General features: G+C 39.5%; 1 protein-coding gene across 1 annotated transcript in view; it reads left to right on the top strand.

The window, feature by feature from the left end:
- The window catches only part of CRPPA (CDP-L-ribitol pyrophosphorylase A), a 185,638-nt gene that overhangs the window by 103,078 nt on the left and 66,352 nt on the right, over positions 1–16,208 (top strand). The window contains exons 7-9 of the mRNA XM_054020278.1: positions 367–459; positions 2,121–2,213; positions 8,597–8,728. Of these exons, the coding sequence (XP_053876253.1) occupies positions 367–459; positions 2,121–2,213; positions 8,597–8,728 (318 nt within the window). The remainder of the gene's footprint in view (positions 1–366; positions 460–2,120; positions 2,214–8,596; positions 8,729–16,208) is intronic.

A 16,208-nucleotide genomic window follows, 5' to 3' on the forward strand; every position in this document is an offset into this window, starting at 1 on the left:
AAGCTTACAGGGGTTGGGGGCAGGGCATTCTCAGTAGCAGGGCTATATCTCTAGACTTGCTCTTTCCAGCAACACCACTTAAACTTGAATCTGGCCATGATGATAAAGATTTGAAGAATACATCTTTCTGTCCATGTTTTTTCAACTGATACAGTGTCCTGGCTTTTAGTTGTCTCTGCAGATATGGCTCTGCCCTCTCTCTTAAGCTGCAGGGAGTGTTTTTGAGTTGCATATTTAGAATGTTAATTGTGAATTTTAAGCCATGTAAAATGCTCACAGACACTGCCGTGGTGGCGGCTTTAAAAGAGTGAGTAGTAATACTGTTCTGAGTTTGTATATTGATACAATATCTGTTTGCTTTTTCAGCAGGCTAAAGGTAAATCAGTGTTTCTATGTAAAAATGATAATCGTCTACAGAACATCTTTTTAGGACAATGCTACAATTTTATTTGCATAAATGTGAGTATTATGGACAAATATGCTAATTATGCACTTCATATTTAAGATATTTATTGATTTTTGAAATAAATCAACAACTTACAATAAGTTTTTGTGTGTAATGTGTTTTGAACAATAAATAGTAAAATCAATATTGCCACATGGGAATCTCACTCCTGAGGTTTGTATTTCTAGTGTGTGACAGGCCCAGAAATTCCCTTATATTTCAAGAGTCATAGACAATTGAGACACTTGTAGTTGAATATGCGCCCTTCCTACCCCCATTCTTGTACTCACTCCAATCACAAGCACCTTTGAAAGCAGCCAGTGAATTATTGCATAGGAGGGATAAAGAGTTCTTATAAATCACCAGTTGAAACAAATAAACTGCAAAGGATCATAGGGTTGATAGCGTATTTATTTGATTCTTGTTGTGCTATCTCAAAAACAACGAGTATTCAGGCTGAAGTTATCATTGGAATACAATTTTGTATTCCTGGGGGGATTCTACGCCAAACATTTCAAAATTCTGGGCCAAAAAATTCAAAATTCTGCAAAACTCTGCATATTTTATTTGTCAAAATAATGCAATGTAATCACACCAGTTTCAATTGTTTTGGTAATTTATTTAAACTACAATACAGAAAAAAGTCACAATAACTATTCAGCATTTCCTAAACACGTAAAAGTTAAGTTACAAACACTTGGTTACTAATACCCTGCATTCCAGTTATAATCCTGGATTTTCATTTAAATTACATTACAGAACACCAAACAGGAAAAAAAAATGTAATGTCGTTTTAAATTGCTCAGACTTTCACACATTAAAGTGATACAGTTTTGCTAATCATTATCCTGGACCTGGCTGGGTATTTTGGGAAGTGGTTGGTTCTAGTTGTCCTGACATTTTATTGACTGCTTGGTAAATGTTTTATTTGCCCTTAAAGTCTTTTTTTTTTTTTAATGGGTAAGTAAAATAAATCCTGAGCTGTAATCTAACTCCATTGTGCCACTTTGGCACAGGAAAAAAGTGAGAAAGCACATAGATCTTCTTAGCTGAGGATTCCCTTACTGTCATTTATAATAACGCTCCTTTACATCACTCTGGCAATGTAGGGGCATTAAAACAGGTTTTATGCTCCTGGGGGAATTGACTGAGAATGGGAACAGTTAACTAACAATAGGAACATTAACAATGTTATTTTGTAGGCAGGCTGCTACAGGGGTGCAGAATTATGTCAGGAGTAAATTTGAGACTCCCTGTAATGTATGCCTCCACAGAAATTGTAGTCCACTGAGATTGCCTCATGTGGCAATGTGACTGGTTCAAAATGTTGTTGTGGCCATCAAACTCAGCATCCATCACATGGTCTGTGCCTACTGGCTCTGACAAGTCCATTCCACTAAACCTCTGGCTAGGATCCTGTACTGGAGCAGGAAGGGTTTAAGTTGAACCATGTCTAGATTCCAGTTTTGTCACTTATATGCCTTAGAATGTAGCAGAATTCATGACAGCGTGCTGTAAATGGCTATAATTTCACCAGTCCAAAGCATTACAAATATAAGAGGTATATTAAGGGTGTATTTCCCTTTCCAGTGGATAAAAGAACCTTTCACTGCACTTTGTGAATTAGGCTTTGCTTTATTTTCTTTTGATAACTTTAAAATTTCCTTTTATTTAGGGTAAAAAATCTGACATTAAAGAAACCCAGCAACTAGTGGATATACTTGAAAATGCAAGAATTTCTGTCTTACATCCAGTTGTTCTCATTTCGGTAGGTTAACTTATATAAGTTTAATGTAATAAACCTCTAATCAAATATAAAATTGTTTTCTTAGAAGCTGTATAATTTATTAAATATTTCATGTGATGCACCTTTGGATTTTAAGTATTTTTAAATGGTGAACTGTAAATGAGATTATAAAAAGTCATTGCACTTCATCAATATGTACTTAATGCTGCCAGGAGCCAAGCTGAGGCAGATAAAAGGTACAGCATTACTTGAAAATGTACTTTATTTTCTTTAAGGTTTCATGATGTCTAGTCCTAGTTGGCTTTTTAGCTCCCACTGCTTTATTATGCCCTATTCCAGGGGTCGGCAACGTTCGGCACGCGGCTCGCCAGGGTAAGCACTCTAGCAGGCCAGGCCAGTTTATTTACCTGCTGACGCGGCAGGTTCGGCCGATCGCGGCCCCCACTCGCCGCGGTTCGCCATCCCGGGCCAATGGGGGTGGCGGGAAGCCGTGGCCAGCACATCCCTCGGCCCGCGCTGCTTCCCGCCGCCCCCATTGGCCTGGGACAGCGAACCGCGGCGAGTGGGGGCCGCGATCGGCCGAACCTGCCGCGTCAGCAGGTAAAAAAACTGGCCTGGCCCGCTAGGGTGCTTACCCTAGCGAGCCGCGTGCCGAACTTTGCCGACCCCTGCCCTATTCATTCTGGCGATGCTGCAGATTGCATTGAGCTCTGTAAGAGTGTGGAACCAGCCAATTGGGTGTCAGGTAAATGGCATTTTAAGTTATGTTGTGTGGTTTTATCAGTTTTAAAATTATCATCATTTTCTGCCACGTTTTACAAGGAAATTTGAAAAACTGTGTACAATATAATTTAAAAATGTCATTTACCTACCTGGACCTCTTAAGACCTAATAGATTCAGCTATGGGTAAACTTTCATTAAGTACCAGTCTTTCTAAGTGTATATATTATCAATATTTATGTGGTTTACATTCTGGTTACATGGGTTATTTGCTACTGCTGCTGAGGATATCTTCAGAGTTTGGGCTGAATGCTGCTTCTACACCTAGAGGGGCAGAGGGATTCATAATCACACAAAATATGAGACAAGAATTTTCCATGCAGCTGAGCAGCTCTGCGAGCCTCTCCGTCTGCTGAACAGCAGTGCATAGTTCTCTGTACTAGTTTTCTGCCTTGCTGAGAGTATGGAGAAAGGGGAGTTACCAGTTCTACCCAGTCCCAAGGATTATGCTGCTGTATTGTACTTAAAGCTTTTGGTAGCAATAGTGCATCACAACTGACTGTTATTTTAAATATCATTCTTTGAGTAAGGTACTTGCCAACATATTGGTTGAATGTTATACATGAAGCCAGTGGCAGTAGAATCTCAGCTAGTCTAAGAGGATTGCATTGGCTAGGAGTCAAGAACTCCTGAGTTCTAGTCTCAGCCCTGACAGTCACTTTCTCTGTACCCAGAACAAGTCACTTATCCATTACCAACTAACAGGTGTTGTGAATATTTATTTGTTAATGTTTATAAAACACTTTCCAAGTGAATAGCACATCACAAATACTACATCCTTATCTGACCGAAGTGTTCCCCGCAGACAGTGGGCTGGTCTGAATGCTGATCCTTGACACCTGAGAATTTAGTCTTTACTTGCTTATGTACATTTATGAGGAAATTCAGTAGGAACCTCCATGTGTACCAACCTCTTACGTTTTATTTGGGCTTCCTCTGTTTACCTATGAGAAATAGAGAAAATCCGGATCTCTCACTCCTGCACCCAATATTTAGGGGCCTCCATAAAAGACTCTTCTTTCTTGCCAACTATTCAGCTATGTGGTAACACAAAATACTTTCCCTCTGGGGCAGAATATTGTTTGCATTATCCCTTGAATAACTGCTTTAATCACTTTCTCTACATATAAAGCCCAAGGAGGAGTGAATCTTTATAGAATTATCAATCAGCCAGATAACACTATAACTTTAAAATCTTTTGCAGTAGATGTCATGGCTGTTGTCTGTTATCGGATTGGTATTAAATTCTTTCTTGTCTGGGATGTAAAATGAAAGGGCTAAGAATTGATAGTAGCAATAATAAAACATTCCAGACCCATGTCAACTTTTCAAGAAAAATATATGAGAACATAAATTCCTTACAAGAGCTCACTAAGGAAACTTCTGTCAGGGTTCTGCCCTCAAACTACACAGATCTTGACATCTGCCTGCGGTGCAGCACAATCTTTACAGAAGCCCTGTTTCTCTGCCCTGCCTCCCAATCCCAAATTGTTAAACTGTTAATACCTTCTAAGAAAAATAAGATACATTTAATATGATCTGTTTAGCAATATATATGTTTTTAAACTACGGGATCTGATTCATCTGTTAAATTATTCTCCCAGTACATTCTAAATATCCCTGACCTACATAGCCTGGGAATAACCTTAATAACAGATACCCAAAATTGCCTGTTTATGAAACATATTTTTGATGCACACAAAGTCTCTCTCAAAAGTAGAGCAATGTCCTAAAAATAAATAGACCTCGTGCTAAGCTAAAAAAAAAAAAGGGGGGGGGGTTGTATAGAATTATTTTTCTAGAATTCTTATTGCTATCTATTCATATTCTCGGTTTATGGAGCTTCCACATTATTTTCAGAAATAGAACAAATAGAAAATGGAAAGAGGTCTGAAAAATATGTTTTTAATTAATAAAGAGTTATCTAAACAAATCATTGTCTCATATTAATCACTGGGAACTATTTAAGTCCTTTAAACTTCCGATCCCTAAAATTCACTACAGATGGTATAACTGGGGGATAGAAATTTCTTTCATCAGTCTTTAATTACTTAGTGTTGGGTGTATTCCTAAATAATGACAACTATAGTGGAATTCATCTCAGTTTGATATTTTTATTTTTAAAAATAAATAAATTTAACTTATAAATCCTGAATGAATTGTTAGAAAACTATTCAGTATAACATTGCTCTTTTGATGTAAAAGTGGATACTTACATTTCTCAGATAAATAAATGTCAAAACTTAAAGGTATTATGAGGATGTTGGCACATTTGGTCATTATGGTTTTTTAGATACTGGTTGACTGATGTACATTTCCCTTTTTGAGTCCAGAAGTAAACTTATTCCTTGCTGTGGAGCCAGGAAGGGATAGGCGAAAAGAAGCAGCAGACTTCTTCTAATCTAACATAGAAAAACCTGTATTACGTGTTTTTCCTTCAGCCCTGACAAGCTTTTTATTTCCTTTTTGTATAAGTAGAAAGTGCTCACACGCGCTGCACTTATTTCAGAACATCTTCACTGATAAAAAAGAATCAGATCACTGGCAGAATCTGTTTTGTATTACTTCGCTTTTTTTTTTTTTTTAGTGTTTAACTTTTTTGATTGTAAATGTAATGGGCCAGATTCTCCGGTGCATTGCACTGCTTTGCACCAAACCATGAATGTAGCGAGCGAGGGGGGGATCACAGCAGTATAAGGGAGACCCTCTAGTGGTGTACAGCCAGCATATAGGGGCTCCTACATCACTTGCCCCCCTTACTGATACTATAGCAGGGTGTGGCCAGGATGTCACTATATCATACTGATACTGGAGTACATTTTTGGCCCATTGGATCCTTTTGTAACCAGCGTAAGTGAATACTGATTGGCTTGCTATAACCCAGTACAACAGTTTTTCCACCTCTCCTACACCAAACATGAGCTCTCTGCTGAACAGCTAAGCTCCAGCTTCAGACCCAATATCTCTATTCCCACACTAACACAGCTGCTCTAAACTCTGTATAAACTTGTAGCTATATGTTTCACTGGACAAATGTATTGTGCTTAAACCTGTTTTAATGCATTTCCTGCATTTTCACTATTAATGCGTTATAGCCTTTGCTAGTATCAAATGCTGTGGTTAAGATTGCTATTTTAACTCAATTTTCACTCTCACGCAACTTTTTTGGGGGGGGCGGGGGAGGGACGGGATAATGGGGGACTTTGGAGCTGAAATGTCCAATATTTGCTCTTAGTTCAAAGGTATGTTTGAGGAAAATCTCTTCCGCATCTATGAATTTTGTGAATGTGACTAAAATATATAGCTTTTGACTACACATTGTCTTGACTGGAGTCTCAAAAAAAGCAGAAGTTTTAAAATTTGTTTGTAAATTGTCATTAAGGAGTAGTGCCTCAGCTAAATTTTTAAAATAATTGATTTATATTTAACAAAGTTATGAATGGTTTGAAAATTGCATTCTTAGCATGCACAACAAAACATTGTGTTCTGGTGCACATTTCCACATATCTATGCTGGACATGCATACACAGTTTGGAAAGTGTTAATTTTTAAAGACCTGTTAAGAGGTAGTTATTCACCGCAGACTGTTGGCTTGATTGTTCCAGTCAGAACAGAAAGTTGAGAGCAGGCAGGTACACGGGGAGCTGCAATAGTTTACAAAGGCACAGATTCTTCTACGAGTGCTTCCTCATGTTGATTCCATTCTAGGTGCGTGCCCGCCCGTGTGCACAGTCGTCAGAGACTTTTGTCTTAGTGGTATCCGTAATGTTGGCGGTGGTGCCCCCTTGAGTGCCACCGACCCTATGCCCTCTCAGTTCCTTCTTACCGCCCATGGCGGTTGGTTGGAATGCTTTGTCTGGCATCGCAAGAGCGTTAGCGATTCTTTCAGACCCATTGTTCTGTCTCCTTTGTAGTTAGTTGTTAGGTATGGACCACTATGTTAAGTGTTAGATAATAGTTTTAGTAGTTGGAGTCCTGGCTGGGACTTCACCGCGGAACTTCCCCAGGCTTTAAGTCATGTTCATTGTCTACCCGGCCAATGCCCATTAGTGACCCCCCACGATATCTGTTTGAAGTGGTGGATAGATCACTGGACTGTGACGGAGACCTGAGTTCTATTCTTGGTTCTGCCATTGCCTGTTGGGTAACCTTGGGCAAGTTGCTTCACTTCCCTATACTTCGGTTTCCCCATCTTTAAAATGGAGATAATGATACTGACTTCCTTTGTAGAGCGCTTTGAGATCTACTGATGAAAAGTGCTATATAAGAGCTGGGTCCTATAATAATCAGTAGTGATATTTTCTATTCTTAATGTTCTAGTTAAATATATAGTAGAATATAATCCTGTTTATGTTGTAAAATGTATATAATAAAATATGCAAGATGTGCAATGTCATGAAGATAAGATTCCATCACCAATATTAACTCTTGAATTTCATGATTTGATAATGTACTATGAACATGCAGACTCAGTGTCACACTAGCACATTTTTTTCATGTAATATACATTGTCATAATCTTCAACAATCAGGCCCTTTCCCTGATGGCAGGTAGAGGATGTTGCATCCTATTTCAAAATAATATTCGTAACAAGTTTTCCCTTTAGTGTAAGATGCCTTCTAGTTGTGAATTTCTGCTTATTAAAAATGTTAATTACTTTAGCTTTTCGTAAACATGTCATGTTGATGGACATCGATATAGACACACAATATATTTTTGAAGCAGTAATGAGGGTTCTGGAAGGCTTGAAGTAGAGCAGAAGAAAAGCACAAGTGTTGTCAAAGCATGACTCACTAGCTCTTGCCTCCATCAGGAAAGTGAGGCAGGACTGGTAATGACAAAACTCAATCTCAAATCAAATATTTTAAAAACACAAAATCCCATTAAGAATTTAGGGACTTTAATTTTCTGCAAAGTAGCTTTTTATTTTTGTGTTTTATGAGACTCGTTTTAACTATCCAGTAGCATAGCAGTGGCATCATATGAAAAACGTTATATGAAGAAATGTCCTTCTTAAATCTTGGTTTTCTCTGCTTAATAGAAACTTTGTGAAGAGATAAAGATCAAAATTGTTGGATTGTTGTCAAGTCTGAGTCAAAGTGTGAGAACTAGTTACCGTACTTCTCTTTACAATGCTGAAGTGCAACCTAGTACAGAATGCAACTTACAAATGCAATGCCCCAGACAGAGAACAGACACAGCAAATATTCTTGAGAATGTGATTCCATGTTGAAAAACTAAAGGTTGTTAAAGGAAAACATCTGTACTCTTCTCTGATTTCTTCAGATGAGGATTCGATTTGTGAATGCATTGATACTAAACAATTGTATGAAAGATGGAGATTAGAGATTTTTTTAAAATTAATAAACTCTTAAATGTAGAGAGCACATTCTGTTCTGCTCACTTCTGGCATGTTGGTTTATCTAGATTTTGAAAAAGTTTTCCTCTTATTAAATATTTAAGTCATGGAGCATGACATTAATACAAATTTATAAATAAATCCTTTGCCATCTTATATTATTTTTGTGTTTATCTAAATTTTTTTTTTTTAAATCTGGAGATCTAACGGAATATACTTTGTCATATAATGTAGTAATGGTTTGCTTTTTGCACCCCTTTGCAGGTCCATTTGAATGTTTCAGAAAATATGTCTTTCAGCAGTGGAATGGAAGAACTGGCTGGGATCAAGGAATTTGCAAAGGAAGTGAAAAAGAAACATATTTTGGTTTACGGTCTTCTCATCCATTACAATAAGGTATGTAATTCTCTTTATACCTGCAAATTATCTACTTTTGTAAACTGTATGATTAATGATAAGAATCTTCTTCATTTTAAAAAATCAAAGGGAAATAAATATGACAAAGTAAAGTTTTGTTGGAAAGATTCTTGCCTGTTCATGTTCAATATTCAGTAGAGCCTCTGGTTACAGGCAAAAATGCAAGTGATTTGATTAGAGAGAAAAAATGGTAAATAGTAAAAAAGAATAAAAAATTGTGAACATGCTTGAGCCTTTCTTTTCCTGTTGTTAACTTTTAAAACTTGGCATTTGCAGCTTTTTAAAATGGAAAACATTAAAAGTTTTTGTAATCAAAATTGATTTTTTCAAGTGTTTTCCATTCCAGTATCCATGTCTCCAGTAGCAGTAGATTTCCAAGGCAATCTGCAGCATCTTTGTACTTAGAAAAGCTATTTAAAATAAACCTTTTTGTTTGGGGATATGTTCTGTTTACAAAACACAGTCGACTACTTTGCCATTAGTGTATATATAGTTTTCACTGTGCAGGCAGCTTTATAGCTTCATAAAGCCACCAGTTAAAAGAGGCAAATATTAAATATTCAACTGATGTTTAAAGAAGTGGAATAAATGTATTTTTTACTACATTTTTGGGATATGGTAGTTATTTAGAGTTACATGTGGCTGATTAATCACAACTATAGTTCATAACATTTTCGCCTTTATTCCAAAAGTGCTGAGGCCTCAAAAATCCAATTGATTTTAATGAGAGTTGTGGATACTTAATATCTTTGAAAATCAGGTCACTAATATTTAAAGACTTATTAATATTATTATAGGAATACCGTTATAAATAACTGTAATTCTCCTTCTGTTAACTTCTATTATAAACCCCTGTGTAGAGGGATGTATTTTATTCAGATGTATATTTTCAGATTGTATAATCTGTCTAAGATGAAATTTAAAATTCAGTGTCTCAGATAAAGGTCAAAAGTTATTTTGAAATCAAATTTGGAGTGAAAAATCAAGATGGCCCTTATTAAATTATTCAACCACAGATAAAATAATTTAGTGGTTTCAAACACCTTTTGCACACAGGGCTTCAAAATGAGTTAGGTATTCAAAATGTAATATGACCTTTACCTATGCTGGCAAATAAAAATTAAATCACATAAACTATTTCGCTTAGAAAGTAACCACTGTGCATTACTTTTTTAACTGAAAAGTTGAAGATATTTAGATAATCTCTCAAAGATTAAATCTTGCATTTTGGTGTGTGCCTCTACACCAGTGGTCCCCAACCTCTTCTGTGTGGCGGGCGCCAGACCGAGGACCGTGACTGCTGGAAAAGCACCTGCCGAAATGCCGCCAAGAAGCGCTTCTTGACGTTGCCACTTCTCGGCGGCATTTCGGCAGGTGCTTGTCCGGCGGCCAGTAGGTGAGCGCACATAGATGCCCCGGCGGGCGCCATGGCGCCCGCGGGCACCACACTGGGGACCCCTGGTCTACACTGACTCATCTATTGTAAATCAGCTATACTACTTGCATAACTTGAATGCTAGGTTTAAGCCGTGAGTGATTTTTTTCCCCCCAGAAATAATAAATTTCCCTATCATTCATTCTGTACATAGAAGCTATTTAGGCAAGATAGGTCTGTAAGATCTTTTATGTCTACTGGTTCTGTAATTCACAAGATGAAAAGGATTTTCATAGACTTACTGAAACAGATCATAGAATCATAGAAGATTAGGGTTGGAAGAGACCTCAGGAGGTAATCTAGTCCAACCCCCTGTTCAAAGCAGGACCAACACCAACTAAATCATCCCAGCCAGTGCTTTGTCAAGCCGGGCCTTAAAAACCTATAAGGATAGAGATTCCACCACCTCCCTAGGCAACCCATTCCAGTGCTTCACCACCTCCTAGTGAAATAGTGTTTCCTAATATCCAATCTAGACCCGCCCCAACTGCAACTTGAGACCATTGCTCCTTGTTCTGTCATCTGCCACTACTGAGAACAGCCAAGCTCCATCCTCTTTGGAACCCCCCTTCAGGTAGTTGAAGGCTGCTATCAAATCCCCCCTCATTCTTCCTTTCTGAAGACTAAACAAGGCCAGTTCCTTCAGCCTCTCCTCATAAATCATGTGCCCCAGCCCCCTGATCATTTTCATTGCCTTCCACTGGACTCTCTCCAATTTGTCCTCTCCTTTCTGTAGTGGGGGGCCCAAAACTGGACGCAGTACTCCAGATGTGGCCTCACCAGTGCCGAATAGAGGGGAATAATCACTTCTCTTGATCTGCTGGCAATGCTCCTACTAGTGCAGCCCATTGTGCTGTTAGCCTTCTTGGCAACAAGGGCACACTGCTGACTCATATCCAGCTTCTCATCCACTGTAATACCCAGGTCCTTTTCTGCAAACCTGCTGTTTAGTCAGTCGGTCCCCAGCCTGTAGCGGTGCATGGGATTCTTCCATCCTAAGTGCAGAACTCTGCACTTGTCCTTGTTGAACCTCATCAGATTTCTTTTGGCCCAGTCCTCCAATTTGTCTAGGTCACTCTGGACCCTAAATCTACCCTCCAGCTTATCTACCTCTCCCCCCAGCTTAGTGTCATCTGCGAACTTGCTGAGGGTGCAATCCATCCCATCATCCAGATCATTAATAAAGATGTTGAACAAAACCGGCCCCTGTGGTACTCCGCTTGATACCGGCTGCCAACTAGACATCAAGACATTGATATCTACCCGTTAAGCCTGACAATCTGCCAGCTTTCTATCCACCTTATAGTCCATTCTTCAAATCCATACTTTTTTAACTTGCTGGCAAGAATACTGTGGGAGACCGTATCAAAAGCTTCACTAAAGTCAAGATATATCACGTCCTCTGCTTTTCCCATCTCCACAGAGCTAGTTGTCTCATCATAGAAGACAATCAGGTTGGTCAGGTATGACTTGTCCTTGGTGAATCCATGTTGACTGTTCCTGATCACCTACCTTTCCTCCAAGTGCTTCAAAATGGTTTCCTTGAGGCCCTTGAGATCCAGTCTCAAATCACTAATCCTCATATTAAAAAATCCCTAAATCTGTATTACATAATAAAACGTAATATCTCTGTTGATCTGTTACTACTTATAACATAAGGGAATTTTAAAATAATTTTACTTACATTTATATGAATGATCATAATGAGTCCTATTGAGACAAAACAGTGCAGCAGATCTTCATTTTAAGAAGTTTATAAATTACAGTGTAATGTACCAGCTTTTACAGTCATATAGTTGGTTGTGGCTCCTCCTAAACTCTTTCTGACTGATTTTTAAATAAATATAACTATTAAAGGGCAAGACATTTACCAGTAATTTTACTTCTAGCCTTGTCTTCCCTTTATACCCTTTATGTAGCAAGAATATCAGATTAATGTATGATGATATATGTGATGTGCTCAAATCTCTAAGCACTACAAGCATTGTTAAGGATTGTTTACCTTGGCTTCTGTGGATCTGTCTTCACTTGGTTCTTATCTTATCTCTCTGCCGTGTCTACCAGTATCTTCTCCCCTATCTTGGGTTGTTTAGGGTTTTGATATATGTATTTATTTATTTATGTATTTATATGGAGTATGGAAAAGTGAGAGTGTTGGTTTGGGGTTTTTGTCAATTTTTGCTCTATGATACCTCTTCCTTACTCAGCAGAGGCTATATTGTGCTTAGCACAGGATTATCGATTCATTGCCACATGAAGATTTCCCTTATGTGCTCTTGCAGTATAGCTGAGTGCCATGGAAGCAGGTGGAGAGAATTTTGGGCCACATATGGTATGAACCTGCACCCATGTAGTTGTTCCTATGGCTGTCTGGATTAAGGAGAACATGGTTGTGGGGACAGAATATGGGTGGCTTGCAAATAGTCACATTCTGCTTTGTTGTGGCAGCACACTTTTAATGGGAGAGGGGGGAGATCAGGTGTCATAAAGCTTTCTAAATTCCTCCTGTTCTTATCTAAGCAGTGCTTCTTCCAGAGTAGACTTTGGCATCCTTGGGTCAGGAAACACTTATGTAACAGCTGAAATGTAGTTTGGAGGAGTTCAGGCAGGCAGTACACACTAAAATAATTAATAAGTCTAATAGGGACCTATTAGACCATCATCCTTCAAATACAGGTTATAGTTTCCTGTTAGAAATATATCAGAATGCCCTTTCTTATATATAGATGGATCAAATATGGGATATGAGCATACCAAGTGTATCCTTTTAAAGTTAAGAATAGTTGTATGTATGTCTGCTACAGCAAAGATCATAACAACCACAAAATATCTGAATTGATTTTAATCCCAGATTGTCGAGCAGCTGCTGAACCAGGGTTTTGGCTGGATGGACTGTATCCTGCAGCTATTAAATATAGTTTTTGTTTACTAATTATAAAGTGATGCTGAGAATTTTTTTGATTTACTAAAGCATTATATTTTTTTATGGACAAAAGGTTTCTAGGCAGTTACTCAGAAAAAGTGAAGCAAAACTAAAGGCCTCTATAATTGGCACAAATGATCTGAACTGTATACTGTAAATACTGTGTCAATCATTCAAGAAGAGCATGTGCTTGTAAACAAAGGGTGACCTCTATCAATGTAACTTTGCATGAAATTCTAAAATAATAATATTGATACAAAGGTTGGATTCATTTAGCAACAACTCTTGTTTGTGTTCTGAGTGATTACATGGAATTTATTCCTTCACTACTTACTGAACACATATTTTCCAAGACACAATCTTGTGGAACATGGGCAAACACAAATTAAATCTTGTTTACTGAAATCCACAATATAATGTTTAATTTAACCTTTTTTCCCCCCAAGGAAATGAGGGTTTAAAAAAAAAAGTCATATGGTTAATTAGTAAATGACTTCATTTTATATTTAGGGTCAAATACTCCCGACCTGTAGAAAAATAGATGAGAGCAGGAAAAGGAGGTAGTGAGAAGATTCCACTGGTCTGAGCTTGTGGAGGTAGAATTAAGGGAATTTGCAGGTTCATGGTGTAGGACTGCGACATGGCCAGCAATCCTCAGAGCCCAAAGAATTTGAACTCAGTAGAATTTGGAGAGATGTATGGAGAGATAATTCTTCACATTTCCTCACAGAGGAACATGGTTCCCTGAGTCTTTCTTTTCTGCACCCCAGTGTCTCCCACAATTCTGGATGTCTGGTTTGCTCTCCTCTACTCTGCAGCTCATAGAAGCGATCAGAAATTTGGTATTTCACAGCCTGGCCACACTCCCTTTGCTTCCGCTTCCCCCATTCTCTGCAGCTGTGGTCAGTTGGCAGTTACACTGTTCCTACTTTTTATTTCTATCTTTATTTTTCTCCCTTTTTTGGGGGCAGTGGTGATCAGTTTCTCTATTTCAGGCTTCTTTCTTCTTCTCTGGGTCGGTCTTAAGCAGCCTGATGGTTCAATTCTCTCTGAGCCTCCACTGCAGCATTCCTCTGCTGGCTCCTCTGCCCCTGTACAGGCATGGCAGAGCAACCAAGAAAGCACCGGGTCAGATCCAAGAAGTGCTCCATTTGTCAGGCAGCCTTCCCAAGCTCAGCAGATGGTGAATTGTGCCCAGCCTGCACCCAGCCAGCTGACCCTAACTGCTTTAGGTCTTAGGGCTCTGAGAGGGACAGGTAGGTTGATGACATAGTCATCAAAGCAGCCATGGCTCCAGCATGGAAAAGAATGGACCAGGAAGAACAGATCAGGGAAAGGCTCTAAAGACAAGGACACCAACCACCCAGCTCAGGGGGTAAGTCCCCAGGGAACAAAGAGGAGGGCTTGTGGGACCACAAATCCCTCCCCCCCCACCCCAAGTCTTAGACTGGGTCCTGAGTGGTCTGGGAAAAGTTGCAGTGCTCTTAAACAGTCCCCATCCTTCCCAATTTGAACAGAAGGGCTCTGGTAATGAGTTCCACCCCCATGGGAATGGGACCAAGGAGGGTGAGGAATCGGAGAGGACTTTCCTGAGGGCTCTGGAAAAGGCAAGCTGCAAAAGGCCTCAAAGCCACAACAGAGCTCCTACACCTGCAAAGCATGCAAAGAGCAAAGAAATCAAAAAAGGGGGGTGGGAAGAAAAGAGGAAGAAAAATTGCAGAAAATCTTGGTGGTATGAGCCTTCTGGCTCCTCTTTTTTTCTCCTTCACTGAGGAAGGTGAACTATGGGACTCTGAGTCCAAACAGGACTGGGGGAAAAAACACAAGAGCTTTTTTTCCCCAAAAAAATTTGAGGCCATGTGCAGAAGGGCTGTCTCTACGATTCAGATCCAACCTGAATAGGTTCTTGAGAGCAAGCCTCAGGGTAAATTTTGCCCCTCGAAATCCTTCCCTGAGACTGCAATTCCCCCGCAGTCTACCTTTGAGGACATGGTCAGGGATGAATGGAACAAACTTGATTAGGGCGAGCACATTAACAAAAATGACCTATTCTATAAAGATACAGGAACCCAAGGCCTCTATTGCTGAGGTACCTCAGGTAGATGCCATTGTACTATTTCTAGCAAGGGATATGGTCATTCCCTCAGAAGGGGAATTCTATCCTAAGGACCCAATAGATAGAGAAGTGTAGGCCACTCTCAGGAAGGACTCTCTGAGTCCTCCTTGGTCTCCCTCAGAGTGTCTGTAGCAGCTACCTGCTTTGCAAGGGCATCTCTTTCCTGGCTGGAAGATCTCAGAGCCCTAAAGGACAGGGATCATCCTGAATTTGACTCAATTTTAAAGAAAGTGTACCTAGCAACAGCATTTACAGCTGTTCCCTTCTTTTGACCCTTTGACCGCACTCCTGTCCCTGTTATTACATTAGTTGTCCCCCGTAATCATTTGGGTCTCAGGCCCTGTAGAGCCACCCCTTAGGCTGGGGGGGGGGATCCTTTAGCAGTGGGCAGGCTTATGCTTACGCTTATTTCCTGGACCCCAATATGTACCAGGAAGAAAAAAAAAAACCAGCATTCACAGCTGATGCCTTAATGAATGCAATGAAGTTCTCAGCCCGGGCCCTGGTTTCTGGTTTCCAGCTCAGAAACCAGGTGTCGTCTATGGTTCCGACCCTGGAAGTTGGATACTCATTCTAAGCAGGTCCTATTCTTTGCCAAGTTTACAGGTTCCTTCCTTTTCAGAGAAAAGCTAGACAAGGTAGTGACTGATAATGTCACAAAATCTGCGCAGTCCCTCCCATTGTCATGAAGTGCCCGCAGGAGACACTTTCAGGTCTCATCCTCACAGAAGGACCAGCGAAGGGACAATAGATTATCCAAAGGAAAGTCACAGATCCGAGGTTTGGGAAGAAAGCCCAAAGGGAGCTCTGCTCCCACCCATAAAAGTCATTTTATGACAAAGATTACATAGACCTCTGCTCAGAGCTGAAACTAGGGAGCAGAATTTCCCATTTCCCCGAAGAATGATTTGCATCAACCACGTGTCCGAAACTGAAGTGGTGTGGCATCTAACTTGGGATGCTAAAAGGAGGGTGTAAGCTTATC

Source organism: Malaclemys terrapin, chromosome 2, assembly GCF_027887155.1.
Source record: "Malaclemys terrapin pileata isolate rMalTer1 chromosome 2, rMalTer1.hap1, whole genome shotgun sequence".
In the NCBI taxonomy this organism is placed as follows: Eukaryota; Metazoa; Chordata; order Testudines; family Emydidae; genus Malaclemys; species Malaclemys terrapin.